This window comes from Trachurus japonicus, chromosome 6 (assembly GCF_045865225.1).
Source record: "Trachurus japonicus isolate A0001 chromosome 6, Traja_1.0".
In the NCBI taxonomy this organism is placed as follows: Eukaryota; Metazoa; Chordata; class Actinopteri; order Carangiformes; family Carangidae; genus Trachurus; species Trachurus japonicus.
The window spans coordinates 2847507-2866428 of NC_140912.1; the positions used below are offsets into that span (position 1 = coordinate 2847507).

At 42.2% G+C, this 18922-nt stretch overlaps 1 protein-coding gene across 1 annotated transcript; it reads left to right on the forward strand.

Moving 5' to 3' along the window:
• The first annotated feature begins 881 nt into the window (after positions 1-881).
• On the forward strand, positions 882-12793 carry adat1 (adenosine deaminase tRNA specific 1). Its single transcript, XM_085778295.1, has 9 exons — positions 882-1151; positions 1868-1936; positions 2124-2178; positions 2289-2419; positions 3349-3919; positions 5536-5681; positions 9605-9704; positions 9807-9893; positions 12458-12793. The coding sequence occupies exons 1-9, from the start codon at positions 1010-1012 to the stop codon at positions 12588-12590; spliced, it is 1434 nt and encodes a 477-aa protein (XP_085634421.1). The 5' UTR covers positions 882-1009; the 3' UTR covers positions 12591-12793.
• The last annotated feature ends 6129 nt before the right edge of the window (positions 12794-18922 follow it).

Sequence of the window (18922 nt, forward strand, 5' to 3'; positions counted from 1 at the left end):
GATGATCAATGAATGTTCAGTTTGCATGTGTTGAACTCTCAGGGACACTGAGCCTGTTCAAAAACACTGTATAAAATCAACCGCTGCACCCAAACTCATAGCTTGAAACACAACCATGTGATGAAACCCACTCACATGTCGTCAAATAGAAACTCTCCATCTACTCCACTTGGGAAACTATCAGGGACTCTCCGTCCTCCTCTCCTTCGCTGGAGGAACCGGAACCCTACAGCTAACAATCACAACCCTGATCACAACACATTGAGCTTTGCTGTATTTTCAGTTTTCGCGGGCTGTAATTTCAAACTCTAGGTGCTACCGCCACCTACAGGACCGCAGTATGAACTGTAGTTTCCTCATCTCAGACAAATAACCACAATGATGGTTATAATATAAACACAACATGTCTGCTCTCTTTTTATTCTCTTTTGAATCCTGTACCTTTATTTTAGTGAAATCCTAAAAAAATATAAAAAAAACGTTGTACCTTCCCGAATACCATTTGTAGATTTCATCACGTGTTTATTACGTTATAATATTTTCATTATTTCTGTTTTTGTTTTTTGTACTACGATTATGTCATGCATTATTTCGTTATATACTCGTTATTTATTTATCCATCATATGAGCATTGTGAAAGTAAAGCAATGAGAGGGTAGATGAGGTGTCAAAAGGGGCTTTAAATAGAGGAAAGAGATCAAATATAGAAATGGGTGAAAATATAGATGTGACAATACACACGCATGTATAAATGGGGAGATGTTTATTTATTTACATTAGAAAATTAAATTCCCCGTTGTTTGAAGGCAGCAGAAGGTGGCAGTAATGAGTCTTAAAACGAAGAGAAGAAGACGACTAGCACTTCTAGGAAGTGACGTCACGTCTTCTTCCTCGAGGTGCCTCCAAGCAGTGAAGCTGCTCACACCAGCAAAATAATGTCCGTACATCGTAACTGCGTTTTCCGTTAATAGTAGACATATGTGTAAATCTTGAAACTGTCCGGTTGAACATGGTGAACGCGGATGAGGTCGCCCGGCTGTGCTTTGAGCGGTTCCAGCAGCTGCCCGGGAGAGGGAAGCCTGAGCCGGGCAGAGAGTGGACTCTGCTGGCTGCGGTGCTGCAGGTCCGCCGCTGTCTCAACTCTGACACAGGTTGGGCTCATAGACTGACTGCAACACATTCATGTTGTCTTTATGACAACAGTTACAGAGCCCGTTTCAAACCTTAACACACTTTAATAGTGGTTAACATAATATGTAATACTCATAGTAATACTACACACTGACCGTTAGCTCTTGTGTTAAATCTACGGTGGCCTGTGAGCTCAGTCTACTGCAACGCAAGAAAACCATAGAGAAGAAAACGCCTTATGCTGCCAAAAAAATGACAACAGAAGTGTTTCCAGAGACACCAAAAGGAACAGACCCGGCTTGGGCAAATTGTTGAATGCCTTTTGACTTAAGAAGTTGTAAAGACAGCTGCCTCTTTGAAAATAAGTTGAGTGTTTTGGTTTTTCATGTAACAACAATATCACTTGATTAATATATTACTGTAGGCTAGTAATGCATTGTAAGCTCGGTTACTTTTTTTGTGACCCTGGAAGCATTTTTGTTGTGTTGTGACTTTTTTTTTTTTTTTTTTTGCAGCACATGGTGTTGGGACTTGATGAACACTGAACATACTCTGAATTTGTTGCATATGTTTTTCTTCTGGGGCCACTGTAGAAATCAGAATTAAGGACACAACTGTACAAGCCAAAACACGTGTTGGATCACACACATGGAAAACCAGAGAGCAGGACAAATATAGAAGTATAAAAGCTGTAATATGATGAATAACATTTTAATGATTTTGATTTCTTTCACAGTTAAAAAGGAGGTTGTTTCCCTGGGAACTGGGACCAAATGTATTGGACAGACACTTATGAGCCCCCACGGTGTGTTATTGGTCTGACTCAATTTCACTGTCCCCCATACACTTATATTCGTTTATCATTTTTGAGTTTCTTTAGTTTGTGTGTTAATGAAACTTTATTTCAATCATCTTCATTTTAATGTTGATTAAAATGGTGCATTTAAGTTACTGATCAGTGGATTTGTTTTCCTTGATCGCCATTCATTTAGGTGACATACTTAATGACAGCCATGCAGAAGTCATTGCCAGGAGGGGATGTATCAGGTCTGTACATATATTCAGTTTTGTGTTGGCTGCAGTAATTCGTGCTGACCCTTGAGTTGAGTATAAATAATAATGAGTATAGGCTTTTAACGTGTTGTGTGTGTTCATAGATATCTGATCCAGGAACTGCACAGGGCTGTTAGCGGTGCTGATAGCTCTGTGTTTTGCCCAGCAGATCAGCAGGGGAAGTGGTGTCTTCGACCAGGGGTTTCATTCCTCTTCTTTACCAGTCACACTCCCTGTGAGTCCCTCTGTCTGTCAGGGCAGGAGATGATCATGTTGTAAATGGATATTGATTGTATTTGATTAATTAGTTAAACCACAGGTTAACTGCAAAGAGTGATTAACTGAAAATGTTTGTTTTTTTAATCCAACCTTGAAGGGATAGTAGCATTTTTTTAAAGTGGTTTTGTATGATCTACAAATAGCCCCTAAGTACTATTGCAGTAGAAGACTCTCTGCACTCCTCCCGTTAGCATCGCCAGCCCATAGCCCTGCCCAGAGATTTATAACATACAGTGTTGTGAACAGACCCAAAGAAACGGCCTATTTTCACGGCCTAAAAGAGGTTTTACCTGAAAAAAATACACAGTTCCATTGTTCGCTATAATATAATTTTTTCCAGCCCTTCAAAGTGCAGGAAAAACGCAGTTTTTATTTGGACCTAACCAACTCACGTATCCCTCCGCCCAGGGTTAGCGCCCGCCAATCAGCAGTTGGTTAGGTCCAAATAAAAACTGCGTTTTTCCTGCACTTTGAGGGGCTGGAAAAAAATTATATTATAGCGAACAATGGAACTGTGTATTTTTTTTCAGGTAAAACCTCTTTTAGGCCACGAAAATAGGCCGTTTCTTTGGGTCCATTCACAACAATGTATGTTGTAAATCTCTGGGTAGGGCTATGGGCTGGCGTTGCTAACGGGAGGAGTGCAGAGAGTCTTCTACTGCAATTAAAGTACTTAGGGGCTATTTGTAGATCATACAACCCCACTTTTAAAAAATGCTACCATCCCTTTAAGTGACCATCGGAACTTAATCAAACCACAGTTTTCATCAAGTTACACATTTTTGTTATGTTTTTTATGCATTACGATTCAGCAAATTCAGGGCCCTGTATTCTTATCAAACAGCTTTAATTCAATGATTACAGCAGCTTCTTGTGTATTATCAGGTGGTGACGCCTCCATCATCCCCATGACTGACAGCCAGTCTCAGCCCTGCCCCCCCGTCAGATCTGTAAAGGCTCATGAAGGGACTGAAGTAGGGGGAGGCCCGAAAAGGAAAGCCGAGGAGCCAAGCGAACGGCAAAACACCAAGTTGTCACGTCTGGAGGAGCAGGAGACAGCTGAGACAGGTCGCTCTGTCAAGACACTTGTGGAAACTGTCTCTAAAGATTCAGCACAACTGGAGTTAAAAACAGCAGAGCCCAACAACAGCGCTGGACTGCATCCACAGGTTCCAGACATTCACAGAACTGGTGCAAAGTGTGTTCCTGGTGGCCCAGCCGACCCCCTGAGTCCTGGGATTGGGTACCACAGCACGGGGGCGCTCCGGGTGAAGCCAGGACGCGGAGAACCAACCCTGTCCCTGTCCTGCAGTGACAAGATGGCCCACTGGACAGTGTTAGGCTTCCAGGGAGCGCTCCTGTCCCATTACCTACAGGACGCACTCTACTTCAGCACCATAGTGGTGGGGAAGTGCCCATACAGTGAAGAGGCCATGCAGAGAGCTTTGGTCACAAGGTGAGGAATAATGGTGAAAAAAACTAGCAAGGTGTTAAAGGGATAGTTCAACATTTTGGCAAATTGGCCCATTGCCATAATCCCTAGGTTCGTTACCTTTAATTGTCGGTGCAAGCTATTTTTAGAACAGCAGAGCAGAGCCGTGAGCTGCTCAGAGCTACGCTACGGAGGCTCATGGGATTTCTTGGTTTCCCTCATCAAATACACAATCCAACAATTCCAAAACGCTCTGGTGGACAAGTTGTGACCTGCACATGAGATAATAACAGAACGTTACCAGACAGAGTTGTTTTAGAGGTAAATGCAAAACCGCTGATGCACGTTGCCTTCAGGGACAGTTTTTAAGCAAGCAGACTCTGTATTACCTCGAAAACAGCTCAGTTTTGTAACGTTCCGTTATTATCAATCAATCAATCAATCAATCAATCAATCAATCAATCAATCAATCAATCAATTTCTTTATTTCGGGCATGTCAATTTAAATCATCATCATCACACTATCATCTTAGTTCAAATAATACAATACACATGGCCGGGAGCGTCTGTTTGTGGATGGGGGGGGGGGGCTGCTCTTCCACTTCCCTACAGCGTTAACAGTGTGCAACATCAGCTAACGTTACCTTATGAATGGAGTCCACTAATGTCAACGAACAACCGACTCCAACACAAAAAAACACGCAAAAGTTCAAAAACAAAACAGAAAAAACATTACGGTAGTTTCATCAAGTGAAGCCCATTTGGCTGAACAGGAGTGTGATGGACATCCGGGAAGAGTTTTGCAAAATCAACTGATAATGTATCTGCTTTATAAATGCTATTCAGTCAAACTGTAGTCCACCACGGCCTGACCTCCACATGTTAGTGCATTGGAGAGTTGAATATAGTTGGAGGTTAAACTATAATAACAATGCAAGTTTAGTTACCTGTTTGGACTTTCAGCATGATCAGTTACAGTAGACACGTTCAGGGTCGTGTAGTCAGACTGGTGGTGACTATAGGGACAAATGCACTGCCACTTTTCTCTTTCCATGCTGTTACTGTACCTCACCATCAGGCTCTGCTCTGCACTGCAGATGAAGCCCATTTAAAACTCTGCTGTGTTCTGCTGACCCTGAGACTGTCCTCTTACACTGGGCTGAAGTTCTCTCCCAGTTTGACCTTCGTCAGACTGTTTTGAACAAGTGACAGGATAAAGAAGCTGAAGGAGTTAAAGGCTGATGAGTGACATAGAGCAACAAGTGTTCATCATGGGATGATTTGAGGATTAAACATCCGATACTCAATATGTTTTATCCTTCTTTGCATCTTACCAAAGTAAAGACAGTGAAAAAGATAAAAACAATCACAAATCACAAACAAATCACAAATCACAAACATCACAAAGTGCTGATTGACATTAGTAAAGCAATGCGACAGCGTATTGTCAAATCTTTGAATGAAGCCAATAACTAATTTAGGTTTTGTGTAGGTAAATGTCAAATTTAAATATGTCGAATATCCACGTTGTCACCATCTACAAGTCCCCGGTAGTTCCTCCTATTTGTAACTCTGTTGGAGTATTGAAGGGATATTTTTTCTCTCAGATGTCTTAAACATAGTCCTCATGTGCCATCCAGGTGTTCCCACGTCTCAGACCTCCCTGCTGGCTTCTGTGTTTGTCCACCAGTGCTGCTCCAATCCAGCCTGGAATTTTCATTTAGCCAGGCTCAAACTGTGCTGCAACACCAGGCTGGACAGGGACGCATCTCCCCCTGTGGGGCAGGTAAAACACACACACACACACACACACACACACAAAACAAAAAACAGTTTATCCAGTGAAGCCCATTTGTCTGAGTAGGAGTGTGACGAACCTCTGGGAAAAGTTTGTTAACAATATTTCAGCCGTAAAAATGACTTTCAGTCAAACTGTAGCCCTCCATGACCGGACCTCCACATGTTAGTGCATTGGAGAGTTGAATATAGTTGGAGATACATGTTATGGTTAAACCGTCTATAATAACAGTCAGTGCAAGTTGAGTTACCTGTTTGGACTTTCAGCATGATCAGTTAGACACATTCTCACACACACACACACACACACACACACCGAGTACTGTAACTAGAAACTGTGTTCTTGGATTGTGCCAATGGACCAAGATATTGTTGACTGACTATCATCAGTATGATCTCCAATGGCCACATATTTGGCTTGTTTTCCTACTCATGTACAAAGTTGTTTAAATTACCGTAAAATTCAGAATATAAGTCGCACTGGTATATAAGCTGCAGTCTATTTTTGAGGGCCTCAAACTGGGAAAACAAGGTTTTCTATTGCTATTTGGTAATAAAAACATTATACAGGTTCCACATGTTTCTGTGCTGCGGTGTAGCTCTTTCTTGTTATTTTATATTTAAGTATATTTTTTGGCTTTTTTTTTGCCTTTATTTGACAGCACATAGTGAGATAGACAGGAAAGGGGGAGGCAGGGCGGTGCGTGGCGCAGTGGTTAAAGCGGCCGCCCCATGTAGAGGCTACAGTCCTCAACGCAGGCGTCCCCGCGTTCCTGCATGTCATTCCCCCTCTCTCTGCCTCCCCCTTTCCTGTCTATCTCACTGTGTGCTATCCAATAAAAGGCAAAAAGGCAAAAAAATATACAAAAAAAAGGAAAGGGGGAGGCAGAGAGAGGGGGAATGACATGCAGGAAAGATCTGCCCGGCACGGGATTCGAACCGGGGACGCCTGCGTTGAGGATTGTAGCCTCTACATGGGGCGGCCGCCTTAACCACTGCGCCACGCCACGCACCGCCCCTGTTATTTTATATTTAAAAAGAAAAGAGATCGCGGGGTAATTAAACACTGTACATTTAGGTGCATAGCGTTTATTAGTGTTCCATGCGCACGTGTGTGTGTGCCTGCCAGCGCCTGCTCGAGAGAGAGAGAGAGAGAGACCGAGTCCAGCAGGAGGAGGAGGGGCTGACTGACAGAGATGAGAGACGGTGGTTTAAAAAAAAAAAAGACCCATAACAGTAATATTATTTTATGTTGGAGACTATGGCGGGCCCAAATGAGTCTCGTTAATTACCGTCATCGGAAACGCCGTTCTGCCCGCGTGGTCGTATGTGGATACAGGACGCATTGCCGCTTACACCTGTGTTCACACACATGTGGTCACAATGTGACCCCGACCGCCTCCAGGAGGTGGTTTGGCCCATCGGATCACAATCCGTTCTCAATGCACCCTGGTTGCCTTACTTTCAAGTGGTCCAGCTCTATCTGACTGCAGTCTGATCACTGAGAACGCATGTTAATACCAGTTTTAAACAGGGTTGACAATTACCTTGGTCTATAGTTCGCACCGGTGTATAAGCCGCACCCAATTTTTTAGATGAAAAAAAAGGAAAAAAAAGTGCGACTTATACACTTATTTGTAATGTGAAATGAATATTACATTTGCCCTGCCTCAGTCTCACGTGTTAGTGAAAACATTCTGACCACCTGCCTCGCATTGTGGCTGTGGCCCATGGAGGCCTGGACTCCACCAGACCTCTGGAGGTTTGCTGTGGTATCTGGCACCGAGACGTGAGCTCCATGGCTGCTCTGACTCGCTGTCAGCTGTGTAGTGTATTATTAAACTATTAAATCAAAGAGCAGGCAAATGAGTCTCCAGCTGAGAACAGCAGCAGCCTGTTATTAACTCTACATCAGGTCCTGTGCACCCTGTGATGTAGACTACAAGTAAACCCTCCATCTTGAAGATCATTATGTTCATCATTGTTGAGGTTGTAGTGTGTCCTGTTGTTAAACTGTATTGCATTACAGATGTATTTTAGTTATTTAGCTTCAGTGGTATTGGCAGATTTGACTGCAGGTGGTCCAGGTATGTGTTTAGGACAAAAATGGCATAACTATTTATTAGGGCCGGGACTTTAACGCGTTAATTACGATTTAAAAAATTAACGCACTTTAATCGCACTTATTAAATTTTTTTTTTTTTTTTTTTTTTTTTTTTCCAATTTTTTTTTTCTCACGTGTGTCTACGTGCGGTCCGCCCGCACGCGAGAGAGGCGGCAGTTTGAGAGGCTGACTGGCAGAGATGAGAGCTGGTGAAACGCTAGCATGGTTATTTAACACACCATCTCTGATCTCTGCCTGCACATAAATAGCCTACACAGACACGGGCGCACGCTAAATGCGCTATATAGCGCTAATTGCTCAGCTGCAGCGCTATATCTATGACCTGTCACTGTCACAGGTGCAGCTCATCTCATTATGATAGGACTTCACCCTCAGAGCTCTGTCTTCAGACTGTCCTGACCTGTCCCTGAACATCACACAGGGACAACATGGAGCTGCCTGTGTGATTGGTTACTGAGTTTTATTAATGTTTACATCAGGCTGAGTTCAACAAATCAGTTTATGCTACTGTGATTTAAGTAGCCTAGTTAAATACTACAGTAATCATCATAGTGTATTGGAAGGAAAGACCATTTAATCTGTATGTATCAAATATTGATTAATCGATAATTTGCATCCCTAGTCTGTTGGTCTTGGTTATTTACCACCTTGAATGCTTAAGCTTATGTATTCAGTCATTCAATGGTATACTAAAATCCATGTGAAAAAAAAAATGCTTCTCACTGTTCTCAGGTCAAATATTTATGTGCGATTAAAATGCGATTAATTGCGATTAATTAATTACAAAGCCTCTAATTAATTCAATTAATTTTTTTAATCGAGTCCCAGCCCTACTATTTATCTATCTATTTGACTGTATTTAATTAATAATTTATTAATACATTACCCATCTACACCTGCTTTTATTAGTTGCTGCATTTTTGTTTCAATATACTAATCAGTAGTGGTCCAAGCATCAGTAAAATACGTACATACTGTATATACAGTAATAGCATTTTTCCAAAAGGAATTTATTTTTCATTTATTTAAAAGAATAGTTCACCCAAAATTGAAATTTCACTAATTATCTACTCAACCTCATGTGGACTAAGGGCTGGGAGAAGTTTCAGAGTCCTCCGTGGCTTCTCTGAGTTACAGCGGGCCTCCGTGCAGCACTGCATGTCCATATAACGGTTGAGAACGGAGCTCAGTTTTCTTCATCCAAAAAGACACACCAAAATACATCCCAATACCTCCATGCTGCTCGTCTGTAATGTTTGTCTTGTATTGAAGCCCGGCGTCAGTAATCGCACTGACGCCAACGCAAATCTCGCGAGATTTGGACGGACCAGGAAGAGGAGCTTCCGCTACAAACAAGCTTGAAATATAGACTTATTTAATTTTTTTCGGAACAATTTCGCATTTTGGGGCTTCAATACAAGAGAGACATTACATACGAGCAGCATGGAGGTATTTGGATGTTTTTTGGTGTGTCTTTTTGTTACGAAGAAAAGTGAGCTCCGTTCTCAACCGTCATATGGACATGCAGTGCTGCACGGAGCCCCGCTGTAACTCAGAGAAGCCATGGAGGACTCTGAAACTTCTCCCAGCCCTTAGTCCACATAGGGTGAGTAGATAATGAGTGAAATTTCAATTTTGAGTGAACTATCCCTTTAAGCATTTATTTTTCGTTTCCCTATTTATTCATTTATTTACGCGTTTATACATTTATTTATTCACACATGCAATTATTGTGTTCATAGACATTTACTGGGTTTTTGACATTGTCTTGTTTTCTTGTGGTTCAGCCATCAGCTGGTGTAATGTCAGTGAGCAGCCACTAGATGTCACTGCCAACGGCTACAAACATGGAGTCACAAAGAAAGCCTTTGGTACAGCCAAGGCCAGGTAGAGCCGACCCACTATGTCTCTGTTTCAGGCACTTTATAACCATAAACTTTAGTGTTAGACCTAATATTAAGCGGTATCTCTGTGATCTTGTGTCTTCAGGTCTCTTTTGTGTAAGCTGGAGCTTTTCCACTCCTTCCTGTCTCTGGTAGCAGCCACCGACCCCTCAGCACTCCCCAGCTCTCTCAGGTGAGAAACAATGGGCTCTTTCATGATCTAACTCTGCTTTGAAACGGCTTCAAACTAAAAGTGAAAAACCTCCGAGTCTGATGCAGATCTCCCACCGATGATCTGGCTCTCATCAGTTTGTCCTTTTCAGTATGTCTCGTCTCGTCTGCTGCTGAAGTGTGTCCAGTCAACACAACAGTGATGCAAATTACCATCAGCAATCAGTGTGTGTGTTATGTCACAGTCAGGCTGACATATTGCCTCCAACAGAAGTCACGGTCTGAGCCTAAGCTTCAATGATAATGTCTCATATTCTTGTCAAAAAACTCATATTCTGAGATTACACAACAGGTTGTATCTGTGTGTGTGCATATGCATTATGTATATATATAGGTGTGTGTGTGTGTCTGCTGTCTTTCTCTCTGTGCACCTTTGTATGTGACAGTGCTCACATTTCATCTGTTAGACGCCACCTGTGCATCCCGGGCTGTCCCTGTGTGTGTGTGTGTGTGTGTGTGTGTGTGTGTGTGTGTGTGTGTGTGTGTGTGTGTGTGTGTGTGTGTGTGTGTGTGTGTGTGTGTGTGGTGTGTGTGTGTGTGTGTGTGTGTGTGTGTGTGTGTGTGTGTGTGTGTGTGTGTGTGTGTGTGTGTGTGTGTGTGTGTGTGTGTGTGTGTGTGTGTGTGTGTGTGTGTGAGAGAGTGTGTGTGTGTGAGAGAGTGTCTGTGTCCATGTCCGTGTCTGTCCAAAGGAAGAACAGAGTTCTCTCTGTTCGTCAGCATTTCAACAGATAACCTGATCCCAGGCAGGTCCGTCTTGGTCCACACATGGAACAACAAAACACACACTCACACACACTCACACTCCCAGCTCCAGCACACAATGGTAAGATTTTGCTACGAGAACAACTGGTGAAGAGTTTTGTGTCTTGACACAAACAATGTTAAACACAGCAGTATGACACTTTTGTGCACATTTTCCTCTAAATGCAGCAACCGTGTAATCTGATTGTGGGTTGGCTCATGCTAATCTGTCATAGAAAAAGGACATTTGTTACTAATTATGTTACGTCAGGTTAGGATGCCTGGTTAAATTACTACACATGTTGTGATAATCTACTCATGAATGACACAGATGAAACCTGCTGATGTTTGTATTGGTGGTTTGTGATTTAACATTTGAGGTGGAATTTAAATGCAGTAGATATTTCTTCCCAGCTCTGTATACTTTTTTAGTTTAATAAAAGACACCTGCACCTATGTATTGCAATATAGTTACAATATAAACAAAACAAAATCTAATGTGTTAAATAAAGGAAAGAAACAACAAACCAAAATGTTTTACGTTCAATTAAAATATGTTGAAAATAGTCAAACAAAAATAAACCAGTTTCTGTCAGTGTATTTTCACAAAAAGCTGGGCAACAAGCTGACTAGGGAAGAAGATCATGTTTCCTTTGCAGCCACTCTTGTGATCAAGTTACACCATGATGGCAAAAAGAAAAAAAAAACTGAATCTCAGCGTTGCAGAAGCGCCCTGTCATCCAGCATAATGATCACCCATTCACAAACACTGAAGGAGTCTAATCTTTATTCAAGATCAAATACATGGAGGAGAAGAAGTGCAGTGCTACAAATTCAGAACAAAGCTTCATCATTTACTCACATGACAACAGAAGTGTTCCCTGGAACACAAAAAAATGTGTGTAGCATGTTTGCATGTTTTGTTTTTTAAAGGGACCTTGTGTAACTTTTCCTGTTATCTATTCACGAAAATCGATTATTTGGTTCAAAAGTCTGTTTTTCATTAACCAGTAATCCCCCCCATCAACAAACTGAAGTGTTCCTTTCAGCTCTGAATTAGCCGTTCATATCATTCATATCTACATGGAGTGGGTAAGATCGGTGCTGGCTGCCATGTGGTGTCGCCATGTTTTTACGTTCAGTGGCAGCGTGACGGTAGGAAACCACGGAAACTCAGCGGAGACACCGGAGCTGTCGGCTCAGGTCGAGGTGGCGTCTGTGAAAAGTCACCGTGGTAACGCAGTGAGGAGGAATGGAGCATTACACTGATGCTGCATTCACCTGCAGTCGGGCAGACGGCCGTCGCTAACAAACCAGATGTCGCTAACAAACCAGATGGTAAAACGTGGGTCAGGTAAACAATACCACATCGCCATGACAACATACTGTCACGTGTATTGTTTTGCCTTGTGCTGACAGACCACTTGTTTACATAGAGGCTTGTTTATGCCGTTATGTGCAGCGGCTGTCGTCCGTCTGCCGTCTGCTCAATTTTACGTGAATGCAGCATGAAAAATACGATTGAGTTGCTTGCGATATACAACCACAACGCTAGATGGGAGGAATTCCTACACAATGTCCCTTTAAGGTGCAGTGAATTGAGCCATTACATTTCTGCTTGACCTTATGCAATCAAGTTGGAGTGCAATATACTATTGATAATTCAAACCTCTATTAGCTTTGTTGACTTTGTTATTACAGCAAGATGATTCATTCAAATGATCATGTCACAAGTAGCAAAGTGTGAGCAATAACTGGATTCTTACCTTTTGTGTGTGTGTTTAGGGGAACAGGGCTGCAGACCTACTGGGACTACAAGCAGGCGTCGCAGTCATACCAGCAGGCCTGGCAGCAGCTCCACAGCCAGGCCTTCCCTCTGTGGCCCCGCAGCAGCAGAGACCTCCTGCTCTTCCACTGAGATCCTTCTCTCCTGAAATGACTGCAGATGAAATGCTCCAATTATGATGGATAAAATGCAAAATTAACTACTTTGCCAAAATAGGACACTTGTTTGAAAAGCCTGTGAAATAGAAGAACCATACTGTAGACGTGCTGGTCTGTCAGAAATACATAATGGTCTTCATCATGTAAGGCTTAATAAAATGACTGGTCTCATTTCCTAACATCTGTTGGGTCAGCTGGCTTGAGGTCTGGATAAATATTGTTTGGCTATATTTGACTCTCCGCAGCTCAGGATTTTCACCACTGGCAACCACAGGACACTCTGCGCTGTCCTGCTGTTTAAGGAGGTTGATGACCGTTGTGTCATTGTCCTCAGATGATGCTTTTATTTTCACAGTCCGTGTGTAACATGTTGTGACTGCAGCTGCAAACACAGCAGGATGTATGTCTGCAAGCGGACAATGAATGCCCTGCGACAGTCTAAGCAGCGTTTCCAGTGCAGGTTACAGCTGACTCCAGTCCTGTGGGAAATGCAACTCACTCATGAAGACAAAGAATGAGCTGAACCTGCATATACGCCACACATTAATGTAGGGACTGAGGAGCAGTTGTGTTTCTGCTGTAACTCAGCAGATTCCACTAGCCTCAGTTCAGCTTGGCTAACACCTAGCAACATGTCACAGATTATGATCAGGATGTCTTTCATTGTAATGCCACTCTCACTACTCACAGATGCAGAATTGAAATTTGATATATTTCCATTAACTTGAATATTTTTCAGGCAACATTTTATGTGTTCAAAGGGACTGTATAATGTCTTGTGTGGCTCACTGTTGGATCAGAGTATTAGCTGCTTACAGCTAATACTCTCTTTCATTTTCTCTCTACTACACTGATCCAAATAATTGGACAAATTCAGTTTAACCTGATGATGGTGCTAGAGGAAAACACAGTGGATCTTGGTAACACGCATACTGTTTGTTGAGACGGTGCATTCAGGGCCCAATGGTGAGCTCAGTGACAACAAACAGGCAAAAACTGGTTGCACGATGTTTTCTTCAGGTCTACAGGGAGAAGAATTAAGCATGGTGATGATGTCATCAGAAATTTTACCGATTGTTACAAACTGGGGTCACGTGGTTTGAACAATGTGGGTCACATAACAAACTGGGAGGGTCTAATCATGGATGTGTGGCACATTTAGCAGTGAATTTGCCACTGTTACTGTCATCTTCTGTAACCAATAAACACGTTATTAGAGAAGTTTATATAAGAACCTCTCACCTTACAGATCGTCTCAGGTCTAAAGTGAAGTTCTGTGGTCAGCTCAGTGTTGACAGCACAAGCCTTTTATATTACAGGTTGATGCCAGTCTTGTGGGGCCTGGAGCGATACTGTTGCAAGCTGAGGCTGCAGCTGCAACTACTATGTTATTGAGAAGGAGACTCCTGCATTAGTCTGGGGGTTACAGCATTTTGCTCTCTGCAAAATCGTCAGAAGGTATTGGCTTTTCTGACTAGCTGAACTGTAGAGGGTGATTTCTGTCATTCTATCTATACCGTTAAAAAAGAAAATGTTGGTACTCTGCATTCTGGAATTGATACGATTGTGATTTGTGAGGTTGAACTCTCTGGAAATTTGGCAGAGTACCTGGTATGTATCTGTTGTTACGCATGTGGGTTGGTTTGACGAAGCCCTCCAGCTCTTCTGTGGATTCTTTGTGTGCTGGTATTCTCTTCCTGGATCCTTGCCAATGAGAGGGACACAGTTGCTGTATGATGTCATGCACCTGGGCAGGCTGGGTTCAAGTCTATACATTCTCACTATGTCCTCCCCACCACACCTTTCATACACACAACACTGCATTGTCTATTGACAGATTTCTGAATTGTGTTAAAGGGATAGTTCACCCAAAATTCAAATTTCACTCATTATCTACTCACCCTCATGTCGACTAAGAGCTGTGAGAATTTTCAGAGTCCTCCGTCCCTTCTCTGAGTTACGGGGGCGTCCGCGCAGCAGTATTTGTCCATAATGGTTGTCAATGGATACCAACTTTCTTCGTCCAAAAAGACACACCAAAAAACATCCAAATACCTCCACACAGCTCGTCTGTAATGTCCCTCTTGTATTGAAGCCCCGACATGAGAAATTGTTCCACTGGTCAGTGCAAATCAACGCGAGATTTGCATAGACACAGGAAGAGCAGTGAACTGAGACACTGGGAGCTTCCGCTACAAACAAGCTTAAAATATAGACTTATTTAAATTTTTTCCGAACTATTTCTCATGTCGGGGCTTCAATACAAGAGGGACATTACAGACGAGCAGTATGGAGGTATTTGGATGTTTTTTGGTGTGTCTTTTTGGACGAAGAAAGTTGGTATCCATTGACAACCATTATATGGACAAATACTGCTGTGCGGACCCCCCCGTAACTCAGAGAAGGAACGGAGGACTCTGAAAATTCTCACAGTCTTAGTTGACATGAGGGTGAGTAGATAATGAGTGAAATTTGAATTTTGGGTGAACTATCCCTTTAAATTAAATCTGAGATAGATTGACAGCTCCTTAATGTCAGTGCTCAGATAAAGATGATGCGTCTGTATGTTCTGTACAGTAAGTGACTATTGATCTTAAGGGTGTAGCTTTGATAAACAAAGTTTATTTTATGTATTTTCTACCTTTAAATTAATTAAGTATTTGAAGTTTTGACTGTAAAGCTTTCATGTGTATTTGCAGGCGATCTGCACCCAGCAACTATGATGTTAAAACAGGGGACTGGTTTTAACCTTCAACGACCTGTATAGTTGTTTGTATGGAAAATAACTGAAACAAATCAAACAAAGTTTTTAAATCAAATTACTTATCTCTTAAAATAGGCCACAGATATACTCCAATCAATCATGTTAATGTTAAAACCAGTCCACTGGGTTAATGTTGTGGTTGATCAGTGAACACTTATGTTATTGCATAGTGAGAAATGCATTGCATTAGAAATCACTTTGTGTGCTCATACATTTTACACATGTGCAGAATAAAAAAAGAAAAGAAGGTGTAGTGAGTTGTACTGGCTACCTTAAACCTTAATGAGACGGAAACATTTCATTTTACATTCATTTTTATTGGTCAGGTCTTCCAGCTACCTTACCTACTCAAACATCTTAATGACAAAATCCCATTATGTCATTAAGATATATTTAATGATCAAACAACACTGATGAAATAAAACAATCCTCAATATCACAGCATTTCATCAGGATATTACACATCTACAAACCATGTTTAAAAGCCTGAATCAGCATTGTGGTGCACACACACATGAACACTTGGATGGCTTGGGGTCAAGTGTGGAGACACCCCGGACATGCTGCTCTGATTCAGCACCAAAGACTACAGCCGAGTCCTCTGAGTGAAGAGATGGAGGATAACAGTGGGTCTTCACACCCATCATCTGTCGCCAAAGAGCCAACACTTGACTTCAAATATTGTGTTTTTTGAACTGCAGTGATTCTTACTGTGTCCGGATCACCTTCATCAGAGGGTCAAATATTTAAGTCTCATGACACAGAGAGTCCAGGGACATAAGGTACCGTGGTATAATAACGCTCCTGTTTTGAGTGATGATGGACCTGTTTATAATGTGCTGATGACTCACAGTGTTTTAGCAGCTCAAGTGAAACTTCAACACTGATCTGTTCACTAAGTTGGACGACTGTGAGACCAGAGGACAGACAGAGCAGCCACCTCCATCTTTGTGTTCTCAGTGTAAACAGCTGTTTTGTAGTAGAGACTCTACTTTGGTGCTCCACACTGAATCAGTGGATAGCCTGCTCCCTCTGCTTCTGCTGCAGGAGGATGTTTCTTACATTTCCCAGAATGCCTTTACAAATCAACCTGTTGATGATGATCACAGTGCTGCTTGTCATGTGTCAAAACTGCCCTTCTTGAGATTGGCTTCAAACAAGATACATTTACACACCCATAACACTTAGAGAGACACTGGATTAAATTTGAAGTGGGGATGTTGTCCACCTGCTGAATTTAAACCCAGTATACTGTGATCTACCTACTGTGAGAGCTGGATGGCTGCAAATGGAGAATGAAATCTGATCCGTTGGACTAATAGAGAGGGGCAAATAAACATATGAGCAACAGCAGAGAAGAAACGTGGGAGGTTATGTGAGAACAGATGAAGTAAAGAGAAGATGGGGAGCTACACTGCAAAAACTCAAAATCTTACCAAGAATATTTGCCTTAATTCTAGTCAAAATGTCATCTCTAGTCAAAACAAATCTCATTCTACTTAAAATAAGACTCACCACATTAAAAAAGTAGCTTGTTTTGAGACACTTTTTTACTTCTTTCAAGCACATTTTCACTTGAAATCATCTGATAGCGGGGCACGTTTTTCTTTCTTATTACAAGCACAAAAACTTCCTTTCACTGGCAGAGTTTTCTACTTTTCTACATTTTTAGGTGATGAGTCTTATGTTAAGTGGAAAGAGATTAGTTTTGACCAGAAATGAGACATTTTGAGTTTTTGCAGTGTATACGGCGAAGAACAAAAGAAAATTTGGTTTATCATAAAACCTTAGCAAACGGGGAAGAGATGCTCTGACCAGTGTTGAGCAGCAGGTGCACTGTAACTGGGAGGATACAGGCTGTCATTCACTGGGCTGGATGTGCGCACAAGGGCCACACTCGGATCTAAACGCCCTGACCAGAGGGATCAAAGACGTGGTGCGGGCAGCGGTGACGTCTCTCAGTCCCGGTCCCAGACTTAGCTTAGACTAAAACCCTAACCCTAAGCAGCCAGGTACTGGACAGAACAGGAGCGCACTGGAGGAAAGACGTGCGTCGTGCGTAACGGCGCTGAAAGGACTTGAAAAACTGCTACAGCTCGCTGGAATGACCCAGTGGTGAGGAAATGCAGAGATGAAAGAGCTTTTGCCCTGGCAGGTACTAACTCAATAACCGCAGCTAAACAGCCGTTGATGTGAAGAGCCAAATACAAATATACATCCATAATGTGATTAATAATTCAGCTCAACACGAACATCTGAGTTGTTGTTTCAGGTTTGGTCATTCACATTCGAGTGCTATTTTGCCCGTTTGAGAGACGCAATCCTCGGTGGTTACTAGATCAGCTCCAACCTATTTGCGCATGGAATCAAGTTTGCATACGTTTGCAAACCTTTAGTAAATCAGGCCCTTTGAGTTTACAGCTGTTCTGGGGCCAATTTCACAGAGATCTGTCAGACCCTAACCACCCTAACACTAGCCATATGTGACTCAAAAACATAAGATATAGCATATCCCATACTAACCAACCACTAACGTTTTCTTTTATTATCCAATAAATAAAAAGTCTTAATTTACCCAGAATTCACTGTGCCTCAGTCTGACTTGAAATAGTCGATCTCCACCCACTGGTTCCACACCCACAACATGGTTTCAGTGTATCTCAGTCTCATGTTAGGAGGCCTATATATTGTCCACTGCAATATTTTCCTTCTTCATTAACAAGAATATCACAACAAAGCACAACTCATGTTATGTCTGTCAGGTCAAAATGGAGTAACAAACCTTTTTCACCATGGAATTAATAACATGAACAATAACTCTGTCACAATTAGATCAACCACTAATGATGATGTGTATATTTTAGACCTGGGGAACTATAATGAATGTGACCATTGATAACATCATTAGTTACATCTGTGTTCAACAAGTAAAAACATCCACAATGAAGAGGGATGATAAGCTACACATGTTCCTGGAGGCTGTGGGGAGAGGCATTCTGGGACATGGAAATGGCAGCTGAAGTGAAGGTGGACACTGCAGGTTGCGGGAGATTTTTTAACATCTCATCTCAGTCTTTCCTGAACAGAATAAAACAGATTAATAATAGAAGATGAAAAAGTGAGAGAGTCATTTTACTTTTAGGCCATAAATTTTCATTCAGGAGAAATATCATAGGCGCGTTTCCACTGCAGGAACTTCGGGGTAATTTTACGGGGCCAGCCCCATTGGTGCGTGTCTCCACTGCAGGAACCTCCCCCACAGGGCCGCTTACAGGAACTTTTACGGGGCCGAACTGAATCCCTGCCTGGGGGTAGGTACTCGGATCGGCCCTGAAGAAGTCCTGGTGGGGCTTGAGGTTTACTCTGTGCTCATTGGTCAGACTGAAAGCAGGATCATGTGACGCAATAAGATGCATTTTTACAACCCAACGTTACTAAAAACGGAAAAACGGCCGGAAAAAGGAGAGAATAACTCAGTAAAAGACGAGAGTAACAGTAGGCCTGGTAAAAAAAAAAAAAAGAGAGTGGTAAATAGGCGATCG